The sequence below is a fragment of the Apodemus sylvaticus genome, chromosome 11, assembly GCF_947179515.1.
Source record: "Apodemus sylvaticus chromosome 11, mApoSyl1.1, whole genome shotgun sequence".
Taxonomy (NCBI): domain Eukaryota; kingdom Metazoa; phylum Chordata; class Mammalia; order Rodentia; family Muridae; genus Apodemus; species Apodemus sylvaticus.
In genome coordinates, this window is record NC_067482.1 from 9777702 (window position 1) to 9805264 (window position 27563).

Genomic DNA, 27563 nt, shown 5'->3' on the forward strand with positions numbered 1-27563 from the left:
TGAGAGAAACAGTCTGAGCGGTGGCAACTTGGAGGACAGAAAGGTTTATTTCAGTTTACGCTTCCAAGTCATAGTTCATCACTGAGAGAAGCCAGACAGGAACTCAAAGGAGAAACCTAAAGGCAGGAACCACAGAGCGACGTTGCTTGGTGGCTTTCTCTCTGGCTCACTCGCTGGCTTGTGCTTCGATTTTTATTCCAGGACCACCTGCCCTGGGGACGCAGTCAACCACAGGGGGCTGGGCCCTTCCACATCATCACGACAATCCCTCACAGAAATGCCCACAGACCAACCTGGTTGGTTTATAGGCGGTCCCTCATTGGAGGCGTCTTCTCTCAGATAAGTCCAGGTTATGTCAAGTTGGCAGTTAGCTAAGCAGCGCTCTCAGTCTCCTGAAGTCTGCTCTCTAAGACACACCCACTTGTTATCTGACCACCCCTTAATCCTTGCTGCATCGACTGCGTGTAACGTGAGCCACCCTAGGTCTGGGATGTTGCTCAGTGGTAGAGTGCTTGCCTGGTGTGTGTGAGGACTGGATATGATCCCAGAACGACCAGCAAAGAAACAAAACTTAACCCCTGCAGCAGGCCAGCTGGTTTTAGTCTTTAATCTGTAGCCACGCCCTGGTTTATCATCTGTAGCCTTCTGGATGTAACAAAAAGAGAGCAGTGGAGAGCAGAGTAAGGAAGAGTCACTTATGAGATCCACTCCAGACTACTTTTATTATTTTTTTTACTGGATATTTTATGTATTTACATTTCAAATGAGAAAGGGGGTACCCTTTCTCAGCTTTCCCTCTGGAACCCCCGATCCCATTTCCCCTTCCCCCGCTTCTATGAGGGTGCTCACCCACCCACCCACCCACTCATGCCTTCCTGGCCTGGCATTACCCTACACTAGAGAATTGGCCCTTCCCAGGACCAAGGGTCATTCCTCCCACTGATGCCAGACAAGGCCATCCTCTACTACATGTGCGGCTGGAGCCGTGGGTCTCTCCATGTGTACTCTTTGGTTGATGGTTTAGTCCCTGGGAGCTCTGAAGAGTCTGGTTGGTTGATATTGTTGTTCTTCCTATGGGGTTGCAAACCCCTTCAGCTCCTTCAGTCCTTTCTCTAACTCCTCCGTTAGGAACCCCGTGCTCAGTCTAATGTTTGGCTGTGAGTATCTGCTGCTGTATTTGTCAGTCTCTGGCAAAGCCTCTCAGGAGACAGCTATAACAGGCTCCTGTCAGCAAGCACTTCTTGGCATCCACAATAGTGTCTGGGTTTGGTGTCTGTATATGGGATGGATCCCCAGGTGGGGCAATACAGAGACAAAGTGTGGAGCAGAGACTGAAGGAAAGGCCATCCAGGGACTGCCAAGATTGCTATACAGAGTATTAAGTGGTGGCAGAAACTGCACGAAGGCAGCGTTTGCCAGGTGTGGAGTGATCACTGGCTTTGGAAGAGGGGGCGCTGGGCAGGTAACTACACTTTGTAAGCTCCTGCTTCTGATGGTTGCTGTCCTGTTGATGGAGTTGTTCTACTTGGGTTCAGGGGACTTGAGTTAAGTTGTTGATTAATTCTTGCTGAAGGAAGGATGTCGAATGATGTATAGCCTGCTTCTGTACCATCTGCGCCCCAACAAATAATACAACCTTGGGTCTGGTATATTTCATGTGTTTTCTGTCCTTCCAGAGAAGTCATCAGCATAAAATGATTTCCAAGAGACAGCTTGAAGAATTGTGTGTATGTGTGTGTGTGTGTGTGTGTGTGTGTGTGTGTGTGTGTGTGTGTATGGTTTCCAGTTAGGAAGAGCTTAGCACATGCAAGTCACTGATAGGTTAAATCTTAGCCTTAACTGCAACCCAAAGAAGTAGGTATGAAGCCCATGTTGTGATGGGAAACTGAAGCTTAGTAAGGTTAAGCGAAATGTGTTGCCCCACAGATCCAGGTCACACTTGTGTCCTTTGCTCCATTCTGATGTCCTATATAATGGGATGTGGAGGAAGACTCATCAGTGTCTTTGGATTTGAAAATTATCCAAGAAGCTGGCAGCTTGACTGACAAGGGGTTCCCCTCACTTTTCAGGGATGGCCGCCCTGCTGGTTGCTCAGTCTTGGGATTCTTTCGCTCGTTACACGAGCTTCAACCAGTTTGCCTGTCAGATCTTTTCTCCGGAGTTCTGGGAGTTTTCTGTCCCTGGGGCTCGGCTGAGGGCATTTGTTATTTTGCTTTGATTTGTTTCAGGTTTGCTTGTTTTCCCTTCGCTGAACTAGTATTGATGTCAGAGTCTAGCAAGAGAGAGCCTGCACCTCGCGGGTTTAATCTTGTTCGGGAGCTTGGAGCCCGCACGGCTTGTCAGAGCTGCCGCTGTGCTGTCTCACAGCTGTGGACCAGCGCGTGCATGGCGGTGCATGGTCAGACTATTGTATGGCTTTTTTGTTGTTTACTGCCTTTGGGAGAGGCGGATACATGAAATAATTGCATTTGAAAGGGCAAACAGTCTTCAGAACTGTCCCCAAACAACCACCTCACCATCTACAAATCACTTTGGTGACAAAACCCAGGCCTTTCCCTGCCACAGAGGAGACTTGAGTGCTTCAGGAAGTATTTGACAAGTGGGGATTAGATTTGTGCATTTATGAAGTCTCTGTGAGGATGGGGCTGAGGGGATATCTCAGTTGACAGAGGACTTGTCTAGCAAGAACCTTTGTTTATTCCCAGCACCCCAGAATCCAGGTATGGTGATGCATGCCTGTAATCTTAGGACTTGGGAGGTGGAGGCAGGAGGATCAGGAGTGCAGGGTCATCCTGATGATGATGTAGCAAGTTTAAAGCCATCCTGGACTACATGAGATCCTCTCTCAAGGGGAAAAATACCTGAAAATTTTACATACATAAGAAAGATTAGCCATTTCTAAGTCAGGAAACCATCCTCTGACCTGACTGGGGACTCACACAGTCGCTCTGGTCTCCCGAATATCACCTAATTCCCAGGGCAAGGTTATGCATGTTCCTGTCACCTAAGGATCATAGGAGTTTTCAGGTAGCTTATGAACAGTGGCTTTGCCATTGGTGAGACGCTTGGACTTCAGCTGCTGCAGCATCTGCATATATTAATTAGCTACAGAAAAAAGATTCCGCTGCAGCAACAAGAATGGCTTTAAAATGTGGAAGACTTGTTTGTCTTTTTGATTTATGTAACAGAGGGTGGGTGTTCAGAATCGGTGGGAGAGGAAGGACTGATAACAGCTAGGCCGTCAGCAGCAGTGTCTGAGCAGCGGTCGCTTTAGATCAGAGGGAATGGTGGGTAATCCCTCCTGTTCATATCTCATTGATACGAGGTTAATCCTGTAGCTGTGCCGCAGCTCAGAGGAACTGGGGTACCACCCAGAGGGACAGCGGTGTGCCCAGTTCTTCTGCTCACACTGTGGAAGAAGGGGAAGTTGACTTTCATAGACAACTGCAATCTGCCACCGCCAGCTCCTCTCTGGCTCCCAGAAAATCTGTTTCCTACAGTGCTCCACCACTGTAACTGGAATGCTCGGGTGAGTGTAGAAGGTATGTAACCTGCCATTTAGCTTATAGTCTATAAGAGTCCTATGCAAGCATGCCAACCTGAGTTTGATCCTTAGAACCCATGCACATGAAAACATACATTACACACACAGGACATATAACACACACATGCAGGCATGCACACATATTACACATACACATATATACATATACACACATATGTACACTCACACACATTATATATACATGCATATACACATGCAAACACATCACACATGCACACATATATGCACACACATTATGTATGTACATTATACATTCATATCACGTATACATGTTGTACATACATTATACACACATATATTATATATACACATGCACATATGCACACACACATCATACACATATACACACACATTATAATCCCACAATAATAAGAATATGAAAGACTCATACCTGCCCAGGCAGAAAGGGCAGTATGTAACCCAGAAACCACAACTTCTGAGTGAAGACTCTCTGGACTCACTAAATACAAGCACCTGTTCCCTAACTCCACCCCAGAGCTAGCACCTGCTTTCTGTCCATGTTGGCTGAGCCACTTTGGTACTCCATTAGTGAGACCACACAACACTGTTCATCAACTGGCATTGGTCAGAATTCCTGTTTAATGGCTGGCCTTGCACTTGTGACAACCCTTGAGTGCTGGGATTGCAGATGGGAGCCACTATATGTCCCCCTCCCCCAGGAAGCTAAATAACATTCCATTGTACATGAAGTGCCAACCGTTTCCACCCACTGATGGGCACTTGGGCTGTTTCCGTCTTAGGCTGTCGTGATTACTGTTGCATAAGAGTGGGCTTACATGTGTCCGTTCTCGCCCCTGGCTTTCAATTTTGGTTTGAATTAGGTCCTTCTCTGCTGCTGTGATAAAATAGGACCAAAAGCAACTTCGAGGAGAGAGGTGCTTACTTTTGGCGTATAAGTCTAGAGGCAGAGGTTTGTGGCAGAGAAAGGAACAAGAAGCTGTCGATCACATTTCCTGTCTACACACAGGAAGTAAGAGAGAGAGAACAGGAAGTAGAACAGGGCTAGCTAAAACTTAAGCACCTACCCCCAGTGACATAATTCCAACAGCAAGAATCTACCTCCTAAAGGCTCCATAACCTTCCCAAACAGGCCCAGCAACTGGGGACCAAATGTTCAAATGCATGAGCCCACGGAGACATAATTCATTCAAACCATCAGGTGTTCAAAGACCCAGAGTGGAATTTCTGCATCATAAGCTAGTTTTATTTTTAACTTGTTGAAAGCCCGCTATATTGTTTTCTAATGATATGCTACATCATTTTATTTTCTCTTTCTTTGGTGTATGGGGGTGAGGAAACACAAGAGTGCGTACACCACAGTGTGCTCATGGCCCCTGATCCCGTGAGCCATCCCCTGATCCCGTGAGCCATCCCCTGATCCCGTGAGCCATCCCCTGATCCCGTGAGCCATCTCCTGATCCTGTGAGCCATCTCCTGATCCCGTGAGCCATCTCCTGATCCCGTGAGCCATCCCCTGATCCCGTGAGCCATCTCCTGATCCTGTGAGCCATCTCCTGATCCCGTGAGCCATCTCCTGATCCCGTGAGCCATCTCCTGATCCCGTGAGCCATCCCCTGATCCCGTGAGCCATCTCCCCAGCTGATTATATCATCTTAAATCCCAAGCAACAGTTCTAATTTCTGACCAGGCATGGTAGTACATGCTTTTAATCCCAACACTGGAGAGGCAGAGGAAGATGGATCTCTGTGTTTGAGACCAGGCTAGCCTACATAGCAAGTATCACATCAGCCAAAGTGATATGATAAGGCAGATTAAAAGTTCTATTTTTTCCCCACATCCTCACCAACAGTTGCTTTGTTTTGGTTTTGTTCTTGTTTGTTTGTTTGTTTTGGTTGTGGTTGCTGTTGTTGTTGTTGACACTGGGTCTCTCTACACAGCCCTAAAACCCACTGTGCAGACCAGGCTGGCCTTGAACTCACAGACCTGCCTGCCTCTGCCTCTGAAGTGCTAGGATTGAAGGGGTGCGCCACCACACACACTAACACTTGTTATTTATATAATAGCCATTCTAATGGATGTAGGGTGGTGACTGCTGCCCCCTTTCTTGTTGTGGAGAAGAACACATGGCAAAGCTGGCCATGCAGCATTTTTAAAGTTTTTATGTTTTATTTGCGTGTGAAAGTGTGCATGTGTGTGCACTCGTGAATGCAGGTGTGTATACAGGCTAAAAGGGGTGTCAGCTCTCCTAGAGCTGGAGTTGTGAGACACCTGATGTGAGTGCTGGGAACTAAACTCAGGTCCTCAGAATAGAGCTGGCACTCTTGACTCCTGAGCCGTCTATCTGTCCAGTCCCAACTGTCAGTGTGCACGTGTATGGTTCAAAGGCAGTGAGTATATTCACAATGCATTCACAACTGCAGCCATGCAGCAGTGTAGTGGTGCAGCTGTGCAGTCATGCAACCATCCAGATGTGTAGCTATGCAGACATGCAGACGTGCAGATGTGCAGATGTGCAGCTGTGTAGCCATGCTGCTGGGCAGTCATATGGCTTTGCAGCCATGCAGCTGTGCAGCCGTGCAGCTGTGCAGCCGTGCAGCTATTGAGCTGTATCCCCAGCTTGTTCATCTCTCTGCTGAAATGTTGTTGGGTGACAGACAGTTGGTGTCCAAGTACCTTGGTTTGCATCTCTAGAAAGAAGGAACCTTGCCCCCTTGTTGTGAAGTGAATCTTTCCTCATGTTCCTTTGGAGCGAGTTTTCTCACAGAGCTACCCTTGCAAGAAAGGGGACTTACCGTAGTACAGGTGAGTGGCCACTTCCCAGGTCACAGTAGGTGAGCAGACACAGTTTGGTACTACCCAGACTGAAATGGAGTCTAATTGACCTTCATTTTCCCTGGAGATGGGTGGAGCTGGACTTTGATGACATCACCAAGGACTCAGTCTTCCACCTTCTATTCACCCACTGTCACGGTGATGGCTTTGGGTCCTCATGTTTGTTGTCTCAAGGCTACATAGCGGATGCCACAGCACTAGGCACTAGAGTTTTACTGCACTATCCCAAGTGAGAAAGAAGGAATGTGGGTGGGAAAAGTTTTCATTATTGAGGACACAAACCCTTCCCATTTACCACCCAGGACACTTCCCTTTGCATCTCAGTGGCCAGTCTGGGATGGCAGCTCGTCAAAGGAAAATGAGGCGGCTGTTTGGCTTACCTAGCCATGACATATATGGTATCCTTGGGTGAGCACACTGCCGTCCTGTGTAAAATGAGATTGTCCTTAACTAAGAAGAAAAGTCATATCCTCCGTGTATGGGTAGTGCTGCTAATTATTCTTAATTGGGTAGGTAAATTGAGAGGCTGCAGGGAAAGTCAGACCAGAGTGGATCCAGGTGGCAGTGAAGGGACTTCCTCTGGAGTTATCTTTGCATAGTGTACTGGCTGGTTTTGTGTGTCAACTTGACACAGGCTGGAGTTATCACAGAGAAAGGAGTTTCAGTTGGGAAAGTGCCTCCATGAGATCCAGCTGTGGGGCATTTTCTCAATTAGTGATCAAGTGGGGAGGGCCCCTTGTGGGTGGTGCCATCCCTGGGCTGGTGCTCTTGGGTTCTATAAGAGAGCAGGCTTAGGAAGCCATGGGAAGCAAGCCAGTAAGGAACATCCCTCCATGGCTTCTGCATCAGCTCCTGCTTCCTGACCTGCTTGAGTTCCTCCAGTCCTAACTTCCTTTAGTGATGAACAGCAATACAGAAATGTAAGCTGAATAAACCCTTTCCTCCCCATCTTGCTTCTTGGTCATGATGTTTGTGCAGGAATAGAAACCCTGACTAAGACACATAGTATCAAACAGTGAGTCCCATCTAGTTCTAAGAGGAAGAATCCTCTGGGCCATGGGTATAGGAGGACCCTATAGTCATCTGTCGGGTGAATGAGGGTGACTGCTTTTAGAAATCAAAAGAATGGTGGAGAAAAAACCAGTCACCAGTGCTGGTGCTGTTTTGAAATCATTGCATTTGGGGAATGTCAGTGTTTACAGAAGTCCTTCACTATCGCCGTATCGCATGGTTTGGGTTGTTTTGCCAGCACTCTTAAAAGTTGTGTGGTAGGGGACTGACCTTGTAGATTTAATGACGCTGCTTGTATCTACTGTTCAGGGGAAATCCTCATAGACTCTTAAGGTGATACCAGGTCACCTGACTCTTGTGACATTCAGAACTCAGGATGCAGTAAAAGTAGCTTTCTTCTCTGGGCTGGGACATATATGTTGGCTCATTTTTTCCATTTCCCCATGACGATTTGTATCTCCAGGTCTAGAAAAATCACAGCAAAACAAAACAGATAGCCCTGGTCATTCTCACTTCTAATTACAAATGATTACAATGTCCCCAGCAGATTACAAATAAGTCCTCTGCATTTGCTTGCCACACACAGGACAGAGAATCCTTCCCAGGAGGTGCTGGTTCCTAGGCATTGTGACAGTTCCGGCCATCAGTAGGTGGCCCCTTCATTGCTTCTGATCCATACAGCCGGCCCCGAGAGTCCATGAAAAATAGCTATGGCAAGGAGCCCATCTCCCGGTGGATTATAAAGTAAAAAAAAAAAAAAAAAAAAAAAAAAAAAAAAAAAATAAGCAAAGACCTAGGCGGTGCTTGTGGCGGAGTACAGAGTAGTGTGTCACTTAACAGCAGGGACACATCCTGAGGAGAGTGTCGTTTGGTGATTCCATCCTCATGGGAACGAACGTCCACAGAGTGACAACAAGTCACCATGCAGTATAACCTCCAGGGACCACAGTTATGTGCAAGCTTTCTCGCGGATGAAGTATTAAATCACGTTGTGTGACAGCAGTGCGCAGGGCCTGGGAGCTGGCTAGGCAGCAGGAAGCATTTTCACTACATTTCTAGTCTTTATAAAACTGTGGCAAGACCAAAGCCATTCTTCTCCCCCGCTTTACTGATGAAGAAACTGAGACACAAAGCAAGCTTAACCGCGTAGCTAGGAAGTGGCAGAATTAGGAATCTAAGTCCTTGTCCCCAGCAGATTAGCTTAGGTCCCCACTGGCCCCAGGCAGACAAACCTTCTCCTTTACAGGCAAACGGGTGCTGGCGCTGTCAAGTGCCGTCTCAGCCTTTGCAGCTCCTCAGTTTCCAGTGGAAGTGGTTTAAAGAGCTTCAAAAATCAAGGATCTGTGGGCTTTCATTGTCCATCTGTAGATGGGAGGCGTTTTTCATCACATGGTACAATAAAAGATTTGTCTTCAAGGCCCGTGCACTGACCACAGGATGCCATTTTCCCAGACTTTGATAGCCTCACCTATACTGGAAGAACTACATGGTACTTGATAACAAACACGTGAATAAGGATATTATCACTGCTGGTGTTTTCTAATAGGGCCCCTCTAGGAAGCCCTTGATGATTCAGCCTCCAAGTGGTGAGGTTACTGCCTTGAGTCACTTTGATTTACAAACTTCCTCTTTTTGAACAAGTTAAAATGGACGGGGTCTTAGATAACTAGCTCATGTGGGCATAGAAAACACGTTTTCAAGAGAGTGTAACTCAGAAATATCAATGGTGGGAGATGCCACAGTCCTTGGCTTTTGGTTCCTTCCCTCCCCCACCTCTGGGGGAGGGGAAAGCAAGAGTTTGGGGGACACAAAAGGAGCAGGGGGAGCAGAGGTTCTCACTATCTCACGCAAGGCGCTGGACAGCCTGGCTGTGCTGCCTGCCCCACACACAGACTGGGTAAGAGCGCCAATCGCTCACACTTGTGCAGTGACATTTATTGGAAGAGAACACATGGTAAACGCACGGAGCTGGCAGCACTGTCTCTGGGAGCTGTGACCATCTGGGTAAGAGCTTAGCAAGTCATTTGGATAAATAATGCCGTTTGGAGGAGAGTTCCAGACCAAGGCTGAGTGCCAGAACCCTTTCAAGACGGTTTTCACAATCCTGCCTCGTTCCCTCCTTTTGTCAAAAATTCATCAGATCACATTCCAGATATGCTCAGCTCTCTGGGGCCATGGGAACATTTATCCTTGATTTTTTTTTCACTGTGAAATATTGTTGGAAGATTAGTATCGGCAAAGTAAATACTGCACAGAATAAAAAGAATCACAGTTATTTTACAAAGATAAAATTATTTTTAAAGATATTCTCTTTTATTTACTATGTATGAGTACTTTGCCTACACACACACATACACACACATACACATATACATACACACATACACACATATACACACATACACACACATATACACGCATACATACATATACACACATATACATACACACATACACACACATACACATATACATACACACACACACATATACACACATACACATATATATATATACAAACACACATACACACACATACACACACACATACACATCTATATACTATCATACACACACATACACACATATATATACCATCATACACACACACACACACATACACATATATATACCATGTATGTGCCTGGTCCCTGAGGAGGCCAAAGGAGAGCATTAAATCTCTGGGAGCTGGAGTTGCACATAATTGTTAGTCACCATGTTGGTGCTGGGAATTGAACCTGGGACCTCTGCAAGAACAACGGGGCTCTAAGCTGCTGAGCCCTGATCTCTCCAGTCCCAAATCCTTAGGAATGTGGAAGAGGCTTCTTCATTTAGCTCAAGAGAAGATTGAAACTTATCCTTATGCCTTAGGGTTGCTATTGCTGTGATGAACCACCATGAGCAGAAGTCAGTTGGGAAGGAAGTGTCCATTCAGCTCACAGTTCATCATCTAAAAGAGCAAGGGCAGGAAGTCAAGCCAGGCAAGAAGCGGGAGGCAGGGCTGGAGCAGAGGCCACGGGTGGGTTGGGCTTACTGTCTGCTCGGCCTGCTTTCTTAGCGCACCCAAGACCACCAGCTCAGGGATGGCACTGCTCACAGCGGGCTGGGCCTCTCTCCTCCCTCCCTCCCAGCAATCATTAATTAGGAAAATGCCTTGCAACTGGGCGTATAGGGGCATTTTTTTTTCTCAGTAATACTATCTTCTCTCTAACGACTCTAGCTTGTATCAAGTTGCCATAAAACCAGCCAGTGTATCCCACAACTTAATGAAAACTTTGAGTAATGCTTTCTCTTTATTTAAAACATATTTACTAGTAGCGTGTGTATGTGCTTCTGCGTGCATCATATGTGTGCATAGGAGCATTCATACTACCACACATGTGGAGGTCAGAGGACAGTTTTGTGGTGTTGACTCGCTCCTTCCACCTTTACCTGGGTTCCAGGGATTGAACTCAGGCTGCCAGGTGCACGCAGCAAGTGCCTTTTCCAGCTACGCCACGTCTCCAGCCCTGGTGGCATTTTCTAATGTAACTGGAGCAGTTTGTGTTCAGGAAATGAGGGGGCAGAGAAGAGCCACGCCATCTTTCCTTCCAACCCTAGACTGGGGCTACAGTCATGTGACCAAGAGAAAGTTACACTGTTGAAATGTGTGTGTTATAGCCACATGACCTTGTTACCTAAGACCCCATCCAAACTTTAATTAGTTCAAAAGAAGGACTTCGTAAAGTCAGAGTCACAACTGGACATGGCAGCTCACGTTAATAATCTCAGAACTTCGGGAACTCAGACAGGAGGTGTTTGAGGCCAGCAAGGATTCATTCTTAGACAGTTGTGAGACAAAGTCTGCGGGTTGATTTCCCAGCCAGTTATCTCCCTCTTTCCATCAAGTTCCCTTTCTGAACTTGCCCTGATCCCACACAGCACACAGTTTGTCCTGCTCATCCTCCCGGAACCCGACAAACCTCTCGCCCCAAGAAGAGAGAGCACATCGCTTGTGTGTCTCCTGGAAATTCTTCTAAGCTGAATGTGGACTAAGGGAAGACCAATGGATTGATTCTCTGTGACAAGAAAGGAGGTGTGTAACAAGGCGCACCAGAGAGGCAGAGAAAAGCAAAGTGTCATGATTTGTCACAAGGGACACTGACAGGCTGATGAAACCAGAAGGTGGTCGTGAGCTTTTCACTGAAGTCTTCTGGTCTCTAGATGGTCCTGATACCTAACAGAGTCTTTTGCAAAGGAGAAGTGGGTAAGGGAGTGAGTACGTGAGAGGACTATCCCCCTCTACACAACACACACTCACATGCATACACACATACATGTGCACACACAGAGACATGCACATATATAAACATGCATGCACACAGATACATACGCATGGACACACTCTTTGTCACACACATATACACACTCACACACATTACATGTGTACACACACATGCACACAGTACATGTGTACACATACACACATGCACACATTACATGTGTACACACACACTCCCCTTTGGTCTTCAGCTCTTACCTGTTAGTTCCCAGAAGAACATGGCATGGTGAGTTCTGCTGTTTGTCTGATTTATGTTCTTTAGTGTACAAATCTTTCTCAATGACCTCATCTGACTTAGCTCCTTACATGCTCCTCAAGTCTTACCAAAATAATTTATAACTGTTTAGGTTCTAACCAAATTCAATAAGACAGTGGAGACTCACAGTTTTTAAAAATAAAAACCAGATCACAGATTTCAATATAAAACCACAAACCTTCTAATAAAACAGACACAGGGAAACCTGAGATCAAGGGATGACTGGCAAGAAGCCCCTAGATCTGATATCAAACTCGGGACCTATCAAAACAGACCTGGGCAGGCAGACTTTGTGAAAAGCACACCTTCTGGCTTTCCAAGGGACATTGTAAACAAGCACGATGACATAGCCTGTACCCCAGGTGCTGAGAGGTGCGGAGGAAGGAAAGAAGCTCAGGGCTAGCCTCGGCATCTGCGGGTCTGAGGCCAGCTTAGGCTTCACATGGCCCTATCCCAAAAGAAAGTGAGATGGCAGATGTCTCCGTGGATAAGAGGAGGACCTTCTGCACAAGAGGGAGGGCCTGGGCTGGGTCCCGGCACCTGTGAGAGCCAGCTATGGCCGTGTGCACCTGTAACGCAGCACAAAGTATGAACAGAGACAAGAGGATTGTTGGAGCTTGGCGGACAGCTAGCTAGGGTGGGGAGGGTGTCAGCTCCGGGTTCTGCGAATGACTGTTCACAGGGATAAGGGGCAGAGTGAAAGAGCTGGACACCTGACCTGACACCTGCACATGCATGCACCGGTGTGGGTATCCACACATGCATACACACAGACACCTGACACCTGCACATGCCTGCACAGGTGTGGGTATCCACACGTGCATACACACAGACACCTGACACATGCATACACAGGTGTGGGTATCCACACATGCATACACACAGACACCTGACCCAACACATGCATGCACAGGTGTGGGTATCCACACATGCATACACACAGACACCTGACCCAACACATGCATGCACAGGTGTTGGTATCCACACATGCATACACACAGATACTTGGTACCTTCACGTGCATGCACAGGTGTGGGTATCCACACATGCATACACACAGACACATCCCACACATATACACACAGATTCTGTGAAGTGCCATTCAGTGGCAAGAGATACTTTTTAAAATAGATAGTTATGGACCTTTAATATACAAAAACCAGGAAATCACATTATACCATATACTTTGAACTCCCAACGACCCAAACCCCTAAACAGGAAGACCTGAGATTATAAAAACACAGAGAAGGAAAAGGAGAGAAAGCCTCGCAACACTGCAGTTGGCAATGATTTTTGTTTTAGGACACTAAAACTCGGGCAACAAAGGAGAAAGACAAATTAGACTTTGTCAAAATTAAAAACACATGTGTGCCCCAACGGACATGCTCCACAGTGAGATGGTGACTTACATAATTGGAGAACGTGGGTACGTGATGGGAGCTGACTATCCAGGATGTGTGAGGAACAATAAGACAACTGAAAAGGTGAAGGGACCATAGGCGTAGTTCTGTGGTATAGCACTTACCCAGCATGCACTGGGGCCTGCATGTGCTACCTAGTGTTGAAAATAATGAAGTATAAACAAATTAAATAGACATGTTAAATGTCTACAAAGACAAATTAAGTAGAAATATACAAACGACTGTAAGTGTGTGACCACACAAATCTAGGGAGGTGGGACATTTACATAAAACACGGGATAGCAGTAGCCGAGGTCTGTATAAGCTCGTGGTCAATATAAGCTCGTGAGAGTTGAACAGAGCTGAGGGGTCATATTGAGGTCGGTTCTCAGTTGAAGATGCTAGACATTTACTGGTATGCTAGAGACTGCCGGTGGGGAGACCGCATGAAGAGTAGACAGGGTCTCACTGTATTATTTCTTGCAACTGTGTGTGGATTTGCAAGCATTTTAAAAGGGAAGAAATCAAAGCCTACGTGAAATGTTTCGGAAGAGGCACCAGGGTAGTTCTGCTGCAAGCTAATAACGCGACCGTTCATAGAACAGTTCCCACGGCATCTCTCCATGGTAAGAAAGGGCAATTTCCATCTAACCTCAGGCGGGGTACAGAGCACGTTTCCTATACTTTAGATGTAAGTTGCCCTAGGAGAGTTAAACTAGTGAAAGTAAAACAGTTTAGAAACTGTTGGGGTGCTTGGTGTGTCTAAAGCAACAAGTAACACGTGGTGAAGAATAACAAAACGGGCCCCGCCCACCAAGAAACACGTGGTGACGAATAACAAAACAGGCCCCGCCCACCTGGCGAGAACCTGTTATCACAGCCCTTGGGAGGTTCAGGCAGGAAGACTTGTTATAGTCAGCCTGGGCTACATAGTGAGATCGTCTGAAAATACATACACACATACACACACATACACACACACACACACACACACATACACACACAATAATGGAAAGTGCTTGCCGTGCAACACAGGGGTCTGAGTTTGGGTTCCCAACACCCCAGCTAACACTCGAGACATGGTAACATGCACCCCTAATCCCAGCACAGGAGTAAGGACTCAGAGATGGGTGGATCCCCAGAACTGGCCAGCCACTCCAGCTGAAATCGTGAGTTCCAGGTTCAATGAGCAATCTTTATCTCAGAAAACAAGGTGAGAGCTATCGAGAAGGGCGTTGTGTCAGTCTCCGGCCTCTACGTCTGTGTACACATGGGAGCCCCTTGCCCATGTGCAGAAATAGCTAGAAAAATGTAGCTCAGTGATAGAGAGCCTCCCATTACCAAAAACGAATAGTCACAGGAAAGCAGACCTTAAATATTAAGATGGTAAGATGTGTTTTGGGGAAGATATTTAAAGGTTATTACCAGAAAAGCTATCTGTGCCTTTCTAGAGAAAGTGGTACCCAAAGAAGAAAGTATTGTTCTGAGTCCCACTCTGCAGATGGGAGACCGGGCTAACACACGGGCCATCTGCTTAGCTACAAGGATCATATGGGAAGCTCTTTACCCACACTATTGTCAATCCTCAGCATGACCCTCCAAGAGAGAAACTGCTCTGTGGCTAAACTAAGGCGTAAGAGGGGATAGCCTACCAGAGATCACGTAGCTAGCTAGTGGCAGTGAAGGAGGTTCACATCCTGAGTCTGTGCAAGCCATGTCGGTTCTTCTGCCTCTTCAAAGGAAACAATTGCAGACAACTAGCTTGTTGCCGTGGTCCTAGAGTTGATTAACTCTTTGTATGCACCTCCCTGCCTCTAAGCTTTGATTTCTCATAGTCCTAGGGGAGGAGCCACTGTCGGGCCATTTGACTGTTCTGTTTCTCACCATGCCTTTGAAGGCTGGTAACCGGATTTTGTCACCAGTCCAATGCAAGCGTGTTTACCATCCCTGTTGCTTGTAGCTTTTGCTGCCCGGCCTAAGCTCCGGGAATGGGCCAAACCACCAGCCCCACCCAGCTTCCCCTGAATCCATGGATAAAAGACACATACACACACACACAGTTGTTCAATTTCGACTTGCCTTCTTGGCATAACTGCTGGGCATTATTAAACTCCCATGGCTAGCGTGCCCTTATCAATTCTCTTAGCTCCACACCTCTCCACCTGCCCTACCTTTAGTTGCTCAGTTACATCTAGTCCCTGCTAGCCATCCCTGATCACCTGCTGTAGGAGGAGTCTGTGTGGCCACTCTGCCTGAGATCTCACATGGCTGGTCACCTTTCCTCCCTCGGAAGCATGGCGAACTCTCACCCTCCTCCCTGATGTCCTCTTCTGGCCTCTGCAGAGACCTGTGCACACTCACATTCCCATACAGAGACACGACACACACAGAGACACGCACATATACACATAGACACACACACACTCCCATACAGAGACACGACACACACAGAAATACATAGACACATACAGACACATACAGAAACACTCACACAGAGACACACATACACACAGAGACACACACACTCACATTCCCATACACAGACACACACAGGCACACACAGACACACAGACACACAGGCACACACACATACACACATAGACACACACACTCCCATACAGAGACATGACACACACAGACACACATAGACACATACAGACACAGAGAGACACACACACTCACATTCCCATACACAGACACACACAGGCACACACAGACACACATAGACACATACAGACACTTAGAGACACACACACTCACATTCCCATACACAGACACAGATGAAAGGTAAAATTTAGAACTGACTTACAAAAACATTTTATGCTTTTACTAAATGAAACACTTCAAATAGTTATTAGATTTCTTCAAATAGCCTGTTTTCTACACACTGGGTAAATGACATAGCAACCATAGATTGTATTTTACTGGCCCAAAACTTAAATGTCTGTTAATTTGACCTATTATACAAAACTTCATCATACCTATGATCTCCAGTCCTCTAAATTAATAGCTAAGTAAACAATTATTATAAATAAATGTGACTCCCTCCAGCCTAAAGGGAAAGGATTCTGTATTTCTTAAATCCTGTTATACTTATAAGATATGCTATATATGTTATTTTTAAAAAAAGACTAAAAACAGGGGGAGGGAAGGGGACTGATGGGACTTTCGGGGAGTGGGGGTCCAGAAAAGGGGAAATCATTTGAAATGTAAATAAATATATCAATAAATTAAAAAAAATGACTAATCTTGATTCTGATAGGAATTTTAAGTAAGGACAATATTAGGGCATTCTGGTATAATTATTTGCCCAAATCCCTTTAGGTAAATTATTAGGGGCTATATATACTTAACTCTTTTAAGTTAGAGTTCTTGTCTCCTATTTCCTTTTTTTTTTATTTATTTATTTATTTATTTTTGGACGGTGTCTCACTATATAGCTCTGACTGGTCTGGAACTTACTATGTAGGCCAGGCTGACCTCGAACTCACCGAGATTCACCTGCATCTGTTTCCTGAGTACTGGAAACCTATCTTTAAAATGATGCTGGCCACATTCAGGGTAGGTTTTCCAATCTCAGCTGACCTAACCAAGAAAACCTCACAAGTACAATCACGGGATGCATGCTTCAGACAGCAAAAATCTAGGCATCACGGTGACAAAACATTTGTAAGACAGTGCAGGTCTTACAAATTGGGGGGAACCCCAGAAGGGGAGATCTCTGTAAGAATCAGAGTTTCCATCCATCTACAAACAGGGATGGTTACAGAGTAGAAGCAGAGTGTAGGCAAGAAGGGATGGTGTGTGTGTGTCTGTCTGTCTGTATCTGTGTCTGTTTGTGGGTCTGTCTGTGTGTTTATCTGCTTTTGTGTGTATGTGTGTGTGTTGGTGTGCGTGTCTGTGTGTATAGCTGTTTGTGTATGTCTGTATGTGTCTGCGTTTATGTCTGTGTGTATGTCTGTGTGTTTATCTGTTTTTGTGAGTATCTGTATTTGTGTGTATCTGTGTGTGTATGTGTGTGTGTGCGTGTGTGTGCATGAGTGTGCCTGTGCCTATGTGTATGTGTGCTGAAATTGGCCATTGTTAGTAGTAGACAGATAGCCAGCTGTGAATAACAGAACATCAGATGACCAGTAACCATTTCTTTTATCCCAGGTCTGCAGGAGTGGGTTGGGCAGGAATCCAGGCTTTAGTTCTGGGATGCTAATTACTGTGGTTTCTGGAAATTGCTACTACTCAACCAAAACATAAGAACTTTTCACAATGAAGGTGGTCATGCCTGACGTTCCAGACTCTGGCTTCTAGAGATGGGTGGAGAAGCCTGCTGGTGTTGGACTCTAAGCATCGAGTGTTCAGCTCAGCCCACACTGCTTCCTCCTCTACCTCCTCTGGTCCTTTAGGGAAGGCAGCCGCCAGCTATCTCCGGCTTTGCGGAGAGGCAAAGCCTTTTGTATTATCTTGGAAAATTGTCTGTGGCACCAGAGCTAGGATTTGATCCTCTCACTTCACACTCAAGATGGTTTAGATCAAAGCATCCTTCAAACTCCCCTGCCCTGGGTCACGGATGCCCCTTGACTCTGTAACAGGTTGAAAATAGAACAAAACAGCTCAAAGTGAAAGCAGTGTGCCTTTGAGAACTGAAAGGTTTCTGTATTTACATAACATAAAAATGCCTGTAGAGTGAAAGGCTAAGGAAATTTCTCTGCCTAAGCATCCGCAGTGGGTGACTCTACCGGCACAGGTTAACAGGGGTTCCCTCGCTGATTTCCGCTGAATGTCACAAACATCAGTTTGAAGATGTTTGCATCTGCTTCTTGAATCTCTGTCTGCTGCTTGGACTCATTCAGAACCCAAAGCATGGCGATGGTAGGTCTTTCTTTGGACCACGAAAAAGACAAGGAGATTTTTTATTGTCCTGTTTTCTATGGGATTTGCCTGGGAATGTACAAAGTTTCCTAGTGTGACAGTGTGTATACAGGTAATATTAACTTAATTGGATTATGCTGTGTGCGTAGTTTGGATTCAATTCTCTTTCAACGTGATGATAAGCTTACTTGTTAATGTTACTGTGTCTTAAGGTATTAAGAAAAAAAAACAAAGGGAATCAGTAAGGAGGAAAGAAATGTTGGGAAGCCGTAAGAATTGAAATGCTTTTAGTAGAGATAGATTTGCATTAGGAGATTAAGACGGCAGATGTTTTTCTAGAATGGGAAGGAAAACTGGAAAGACCAAGAGAGTCCCAAAAGTTCCAATTAAGTTATATAAGACATGCGGAAGAAGAGAGCCAGGTAACTAAGCAAACTTCATTCAGAAGTACTTAAGCTATGCCTAAGCTTCAAATAGTATACACTAACTAAAACTATCAGACTGGTGTAACTGACTTCTCACTATTAATAAATGTACTTGGAAGCTATCCTAGTGTAGAAAGAGAGATTAAAACAGACACTTCGCCCCTTGCCCTCCAAAATCAGCTACAACCTAGAGACTGTGAGACATCTCTCAAAATGATCTATATGCCTGGTGACTCTTCTTTTGTTTGGAGAGGCCATGGCAACCTGACCAGGTAGAGTCTGCCCAGTGTCCATTCTATAAAGAAGAAGGTCACCACAGAGGAACACTTTCCTCCATGCCTCCAAATGAAGCCGTTACCAAGCAGGGCTCCGACTAATCATCACAGTAAGGAAAGCACAGGGAACAGAAAGGCCCAAGGAGCCAGGGTGCTCCTCCAAAGAACTCCTGGAGGCTAGGCCTTCAACTGGCCATAACAAAAGAAGAAAATGACTAAATTTGGCCTCCTGCGTGGTCTGAAATACCCAGCAAGAAAGCATCATCAAAAGTAAGATTATTGATAATAATAAAGACAAAGACTTTACTACAAAGACAAAGACAGCCCATGCCTGCTGAGCTACTGACCAGTGAGGTGAGTAACCAGCCTCCCTGGCTGTGTATGATCCAGTAAAGGGCACTCATCTTTTCTTAGCCCCGAGCACATTGCTCTTTTTATAGTCCTGATCATTGTGTTTTTGTTCCCTTTGCTCTACAAAATGAGACTAAGGTCAGGTCAGCATCCCCGTCCCAATGGTAAAAGGTCTTCATAGAGGACTTGGGTTAAATCTATTATGATCTATTTGATGCTGTCAAACCCTGGACCTTGTGTTCTCAGTTCCTGCCTTAATTTTATCCACTCTTTACGGTTTGTCCACACTCAGATGGTCCTTGATCACCCTCCAGAAAGTCAGTTAAGAGTGGCGATCATGAGCCCTTTCTACACCCCCAGTGTCCTCTAGAATCACCCAGATTGATTCTATGCCCATATTCTAACTGATTTTAGGTCTTAGCGTTTGAGGGGAGAACGTTGGGGAGCCACATAATCATTGGCAGGCTAGGAGGCCATCAAGGGCGCCATCCTTCATGACATTTTCTCCCTCGGAAATCGAGGTAGATGACAGGCTTGGAGGCCACTGAAAAAGGACCCTTCCTTCAGAGCATCCTTGTCCTTCAGGACCAGAGACTCCAAGAGCCCCTGATGAGGATGTCAACGTCATGCAGCAGGAAATAGCCACATGGACAAAGACTGCCCCTTCTCCACCCATCTCTAGGAGTCAAAGTCACGAGTGTTAGCTATGGCCAACTTCACTGTGAAAAGTTCTTACATTTTGGTTCAGTAGTAGCAGTTCCCATAAACCACGGTAATTAGCATTCCAGAACAAAAGCCTGGATTCCTGCCCCATCCCACCCCTGAAGACCCTTGATATTGACTGTCCATAAGAGATGGTTTTTGGTCACCTGGACTTTTGTTTTTTGAGACAGGATTTTTCTGTGTAGCCTTGGCTGTCCTAGAAATCTCTCTGTAGTCCAGGCTGGCCTCCAACTCACAGAGATCCACCTGCCTCTGCCTCCTGAATGCTGGGATTAGAGAGCCACACTACTCAGCGGAATTCTTTTACTTAACTACCTACCATTCTGTTTTCACCCTAGCAACCAATCCTGAGTCAGGAAGCTTTCACCCTCCTCCCTGCACCCTGCTTCAGCCCTGGAGTCAGCCCAGCTTGAAGGGGTGGAGGGGAGGCTCTGGTTCTTACAGATACTTCCGCTTCCAGGTTCCCTGAAATAAAAAACCAGCACTGTGGGAAAACTCAGCTAATTAAGGTCAAAGCCCGCTGGTGACAGCTTGGCGCAATCTGCGAGACTTTATTAGGGGAACTTCTCCTTCTCTGACCCTATCTGGAGAATTCTAAGCCCCCACACATGCCTCTACCTGAGGAATATCACATAGCCTTAGTTTGGTTACAATTCCCTTTCTCCTGATAATATCCATTTGGCTAGTACCTGAGATTTCTGAAGTGCTTCCCCATGCTAATGAGGCATTTTGATGCCCTAATTCCTCAACCAATGACCTTTGCCCACCGTGGATGTTCCTACCCTCAATCCCCAAAACTTCATAAGCCTGAATCACCCTAAGTAAAGTTGATCTGCCTCTTGATAGCTGGTCCTGGTGTGGTTACTCACCATATGTATTCACTGGGCTTCCAAACACCTCTCCCTGCCCCCACCGTACACACACACACACACACACAGCCCTGCCCCCACACACAGCCCACCCCGTTAGTTGTGTCTGCTCCCACTGACCTTGTTGACCTCACCTGGTGACATCCATGATTGTGGGGAAACACACACAACACTTTTTAATAAAAAAAAATGTATCCCTATGACAGCTAGTGTTTTATTGTCTAATTGACACAATTCAGAATCACCTGTGGTGGGAGTATCCGTGGGGAATTGTCTGGATTATGCTGTCCTGCAAGCCAGTTGAGGACGGAAGACCCACCCTGAAATGTTGCCAGCACCGGTTCATAAATTGGGCCCTGGATGAAAGGGAGAGCAAGCTGAGCACTAGTGCGTGTGTACTAAGTCACTACTGTCTGCTCACGATTGTAATGCGTGTGTACTAACTCATTACTGTCTGCTCACGATTGTAATGTGGTGTGATCAGACCTCTCTGACTCTGGCTGCCGCGACGTCTCCATAATGATGAGCAATAACCTGGAACTGGGAGCTTTTCTCCCCTAAGTATCCAGAGATCTTATCACAACAACAGGAAATGAAACTAAGACATTCATTCCCCAATACCCAATGTCTGTGGTTTTGTCAGAGTGCTGGTTGGAGCTAAGTGTCAAGAAAACTTATCATGGCAGCCGGAAATGAAGCTAAGACATTCCCCAATACCCAGTGTCTGTGATTTTTGCCAGTGTGTTTATTGAAGCTAATAGAAAGCATCATTTGCAAAGTATTTATTCATCTTGAGAATATACTAGAACTGTTCAATAATAGCCAAAAGGAAAGTTCAGATTTGCAAAATATCTGTCATTTCCCCCAAACTGTTAGTTTATTTAGTAGCCATTGATTTCTCACTCTTCCATAGACTTAAGCACACGTAAGATCCATCAGGCCGTTAATATTAATAATAGCTCTAAAAAGTACTCTGGACTACACTGTTAATACCCAGCCCTTCTGCATTCCATATCACAAAGTGCTTTATCCATTCCTAAATAAATCACTGAGGATGTAAAGCTATACATCTTCATGAGAAAACTCGCACTGGGCCACAGGTAAGATCTGGAATCTCTCTCTCTCTCTCTCTCTCTCTCTCTCTCTCTCTCTCTCTCTCTCTCTGGTTTTTTTGGTTTTTTGGTTTTTGAAGACAGGGTTTCTCTGTGTAGTCCTGGCTGTCCTGGAACTCACTCTGTAGACCAGGCTGGCCTCAGAAATCTGCCTGCCTCTGCCTCCCAAGTGCTGGAATTGTAGGCATGCACCACCACTGCCCAGCTGGAATCTCTAAGCTAGTACCAAGCAACAGTAACAGAGATGAATCATGATTTTATAAAACACATGTTTTTTTTCTTCCCGGTGGGACTCTCCATCTTGAAAGCGTTAGGTGGATTTTTGCTTACGTTATTAATCCCTGTTCCTCTGCTTTCAGTGGTACAGGCATGGATGGGAAGAAATGCAGCGTGTGGATGTTCCTACCTCTTGTGTTTACTTTGTTTACTTCAGCTGGCCTGTGGATAGTGTGAGTATACGTTAGTCAAAGATTTAAGGATTCAAGTGTAAAACAGAGAAAAACCCAAGATTGTGACATTATATATAAGTGTACTTATAAGTAACATTATATATAGTAAATGATAAGTTTTTAAAAGTAAATATATATTTATACATATATATATATATACATACTAATTCAACCTTACTAAAATCTCCATTTTTTAATCATCCTTTATCATCAATAACAAAACTGAGTAATAAATTGTGCAAAAATAGGTAAAGAAGACTAGTTTTTGTCTTCTTTTCCTTCTCTCTCTCCCTTAACCGCTAGCCCCTTCAAGACAGGCATTGCTTTGTAGACTAGCCTGGCCTTGAACTTGCAATAGTTTTCCTGCATGCTGAAACTACAGGAATGTCCCACCATGCACAGCCATCTGAACTTCTTGTGAAGTTTTTTGTTTATACAGAGTCTCACTCTAAAGGTTGATATGGCCATAGCTGTCCTGGGATGGCTGGCTCGTGCCACTGTGATGAATCTTTTGAAAACTGGTTATATGAGCCAATATTTGCAAGATTTTCTCATTTGACATTGATGTGCTGTGGACTTCATTTGCAATCTAGTTATGACAAGATTTGATGTATTTATAAAGTAGTTGTCCCTATGCTAGAAGACCTGGCTTACCACAGAAAAAATTCCCTTAGCTGATGATTCAGTCAATATTTGTCTAAGAAAATTCATGAAGAATAGTGTCGATGACCTCAGTGGTCAATGGGAGAGAACTTCTCTAGCACATTTAAGGTCATGGGTTCTGTTTTAGTTTCTGTTCTATTGCTGTGATAAAACTCTATGGCCAGCCAGGCAATGGTGGCGCACCCTGTAATCCCAGCACTCTGGGAGGCAGAGGCAGGCAGGTTTCTCAGTTCAAGGCCAGCCTGGTCTACAGAGTGAGCTCTAGGACAGCCAGGGCTATACAGAGAAACCCTGTCTTGAAAAAATCAAATCCAAAAAAACAAAACAAAAACAAAAACAAACAAAAAAAAACCTCCATGGCCAAGGCAACTTATGAAAAAGAAAGCATTTGGTTTGGGGCGTCCAGTTCCAGAGAGTTAGAGTCCATGATTGCAGAGCAAAGACATGGTGGCTGGAAAAGCCAAGATCCCACATCTTGATCTGCAAGTAGGAAGCAGAGAGAGCTAACTGGAGATGATGTAAATCTTTGAACCGTGAAGCCCACCCCATAGCAACACCACCCTCAGCAAGACCACCCCTCCCAATCCTTCCCAAACAGTTCCACCAGCTGGGGACCCAGGATTCATTCTCATTCAAACCACCACAGGCTTGATTACCAGGTGTGGGAGAACAAAACAAAGCCAACCAACCAATCAAACAAACAAACAGGCAAACAGAAAAGGACGATATTCCTGAGAAATTATATTAAAGCTATAAGGTTTACCCCCGCCACCAAATTTTCAGATTTATAAATATAACTGATAATTTGGAATCTCTTCAGCATTAACTCTTGTAAGGAGATTTTTTTTAGATCATGTATGTGTCTCTGTGTGGGGTGCCCATGTGAGTGGAGATGCTTATGAAGGCTGGAGGCATCAGATGCCCCTGGAGCTGGAGTCACAGGAGCTGTGAGACACGTGGCACCGGCTCTGAGAACTGAACTCAGGTCCTCGGGAAGAACAGCGCATGCTCTTAACTGTTGAACTGTCTCTCCAGGGCCTGATGATCAATGAGCCATTAATTCTGGCATTTAGTTTTAAAGCACTAGTGATTTATGGATGAAGAATCCAATTGACATGGTTGTAGTGGTCCCAGCACTTGGAAGGCTGAAAATGGGCCATCACAGGCTTTAGGCCAGCCTGAGCTACAGAACAAATTCCAGGTCAGCCAGTGCCACAGTGAGATCCTGTACCAATAGAAAAATAAATGTAGTCAAAGATCTTACTCTGTTTTCTGGTTGGTTGGTTGGTTGGTTGGTTGGTTGGTTGGTTGGTTGGCTGCTTGATTGGTTGGTTAGTTGGTTAACTCGTTGGTTGGTTGGTTGGTTGGTTTTTTGAGAGAGTCTCATGTAGCCCAGGCTAGTCTTATAATCCCTATGGAGCTAAAGATGATCTTGAATTCCTGATCTTACTGCCTCCATTTCCCAAATATTGGAAATACAGTGTGTATGCAAATATGTGTGCAAATATGCCTAGCTAAAGAGTGTTTTCTTAGTTAGAAAATAATGGGTATGACATGATACAGATAAATCAGATATTTAACCCAATTAAAATGACAAGCAATTCTTAAGGTTTTGTTTGCTTATTTTAAATTGTTTTGTTTTATAAACTAGTCATTCTCTCTTGCTAGGTACTTTATAGCCGTGGAAGATGACAAAATTTTGCCATTAAATTCAGCTGCAAGGTAAAGATTTCCTCTAGAGAATTCATTCACTGTGACTCCCAGGGTTGCCAGCAACTTTGTCTTAATCTGTGCCCCTGTGCTTTGTCATCTAGGAAATCGGGTGCGAAGCACGCTCCGTACATCAGGTAACTCGGATTCTGCCTGGCCTGTGGAGTTTATGGAAAGCGCATGTCAGATCCACCAGGTTACAGACTTGGACAGCCGGACCCTAAAGCTTTGTCCTCTTCCAGTTTTGCAGGTGATGATCCTCCTGCAAGCTGTGTGTTCAGTCAAGTAATGAACATGGCTGCCTTCCTAGGTAAGAGAAGCAGGAACCATGCTTCCCGCGCTCCCGTGTTCTACTACTACACCCCTGCTTTACGTCCTCCTAAATCCATATCAAAACAATGGGGCGGCCTGGCTGATAATTTAGTGCCACGTCAGTACGCTGAAGGCAACTTTTTGTTTTAAGGACCCTTCCCCCCTCGTAAATCCTTTTGCAGTCCCCTGCCGCCCTCCTAGCCCTCCTCCCTTTCCGGTGCTCATCTCATCCTGATACTCGGAACTTTATTTCTTTTGCTGCATGAGATAACATATTTCACATGTCATAAAATCTTGCTGAGAATGTAACAGGGAGGCACGTGGCTGCTTTGAAGAGGGTGCCTTATTTATTCCTTCCTTGGTAAAGATGGGAACGTACATGGACGCTGTGATGAATATCTCCCTTAGCATTAACCCCAGCATGACACCCTCCAGCGTGCCCACATACATATCAGGCTGCCCTGTGAAAACGTACATTTCAGAAAAATTACCGTTTCTCTGGGGCCCAAGACCCTCCTTTAACACCCTGTCCCCAGGATCTACAAGTACTTACATGACCCTGCCAATCCTCTGGGGACAGTGGGAAGCAGCCATGTTCTTTGTCTTGTTGAATTATCACCTGCTCTTCTAAAAACACCCAAGCCAGACATGGTGGCATAAGCCTTTAAACCCTGAAGGCAGAAGCTGATGGGTATCTGAACTCGAGGTCAACCTGGTCTACATAGTAAATTCCTGGCCAGCCTGGGCTACATAGAGAGCCCCCTGTCTATAAACAAGAAAGTAAATAAATAACCCAGTAAACCCATTCATACATGGCCTAAGTGGCTGCCAGCAAACGCTTGCAGTTAACAGAGCATAAAGCCCCAACAGTGACCTTGAATTGCAGGGCTGGGGCCTTCCCCAGACCCTCTGCGATCACCAGATCACAGCGCATGCGCCCACAGGCTGCCAGTCTCCGCACTGAGCATCCCCGGGGGGACTCAGCACAGACATTCGCAGCCCTGGTTTCTGCTCCACACCCATGGCTGAGTGCTTTCCCATCTCTGCCTCATTGCCTCACAATACACAGGAGCCTTTCCTCACGCAAAGGCTGTCACAGCTGTCCTCCACTGGGCTTCAGGGAAACCAACGAGCATGCTGGGAAACCCCGCGCTATTTCCCTTGTATACTAAGGCTCAAATTGATATGTCCCAGTAGTCTTTGGGATAGGATCCGAAAACTGCCAGTTCGCACACTTCATAAGCCCCGTGGTCACCAAGCCTGCGATTAACAAATTATGAAAGCATTTGCAGAAGCAAGCCGTGCAAGCGACACCCTCTTCCAGGTGATGCATCAGCCCCTCATTCTCTGACTCGCCCTGCTCCGCCGAGGAACAATTAGGCTTTTACCAGCCTTTGCTGGAAGGTGTCAACGCGGCGTGTGCACCGCCGTCCATCATGCTTGATGCCATCTGGTAGACGCAAAACTGGTGGAGATTAGAGTTCAGTGAGAGCAGAGCCGCAGTCGCTTACTTATCAGCCGAGAGTGGAGAAGAATCTTTTTTTGTTCGTTAAAGATTATTGTTGTATATGGTAGCTGCTTTCTTCTCTCCAGCCCCAGCCCCTGTAGACCTCGGGCTATATTACTTTAAGCTCTCTGGCTGCCTTAAAAAATAGCCTTCACTGCTTGTAAGTCGCTGCTTCTGACAGCCGTATAGGCTGTAATTTATAGTCTGAAAGAGAGTCCGTGTGGCACTTATTAAAATTAGTTAGCGAAGATCTTTTATCTTTTTGACAGACTAATCAAAAATTAAATGCTCGGTTATTCTCTTCACAGAATTAGCTGCCTTCTTTGTCCTAAATGTGCGCTTTCCTCTCGACTTGGGGAAAGGACCCAAGACAAATGTGTTAAAAAGAGCATTACCCTGCCCGGGGGAGGATGTGCGGGTGAAGCTAATAGCTAAATGATTTCAGTCTCCTATCGGCCGCCGCCTGCCTCCCTCCCTCAGCCAGAGCATCGCGGCTGCCTTGCTTCCCCGCAGCCATAAATAGGAATCACTGATGTATAAACAGTAAAATTAACAAAATAGAAGTGGGCCACGTGCCAGCTGTGATGGGGAGATGTTATTCTGAGTTCCCAACTTGAAAACTCCCGTCCTTAAACATTTCATTTTTAAAAGTTAGCTATCCCCAGCACTTGGGAGGCAGAAGCAGGTGGATTTCTGAGTTCAGGGCCAGCCTGGTCTACAGAGTGAGTTCCAGGACAGCCAGGGCTATACAGAGAAACCCTGTCTCGAAGAACAAAAAAAAAAAAAAAAAAAAAAAAAAAAAAAAAGTAAGCTATGTTTCTACTTGTGGTCTTTTATAGAGAGGAAAATTAGATAGGGAATTCCTATATAACAACAACTTATGTAGGCCCAAAAACAGCATAGGGGAAGGTGGGTTTAAAAGTTCTCTTTCTAA

At 45.5% G+C, this 27563-nt stretch overlaps 1 protein-coding gene across 2 annotated transcripts in view; it reads left to right on the forward strand.

Moving 5' to 3' along the window:
• Nucleotides 1-27563, forward strand: part of Tmem150c (transmembrane protein 150C) — a 72570-nt gene that overhangs the window by 32440 nt on the left and 12567 nt on the right. For both annotated transcript variants that reach the window (XM_052199494.1, XM_052199495.1), the window contains exons 2-5: nt 22348-22437; nt 24769-24822; nt 24915-24947; nt 25053-25120. In XM_052199494.1, the coding sequence (XP_052055454.1) occupies nt 22358-22437; nt 24769-24822; nt 24915-24947; nt 25053-25120 (235 nt within the window). In that variant the 5' untranslated portion in view covers nt 22348-22357. The remainder of the gene's footprint in view (nt 1-22347; nt 22438-24768; nt 24823-24914; nt 24948-25052; nt 25121-27563) is intronic.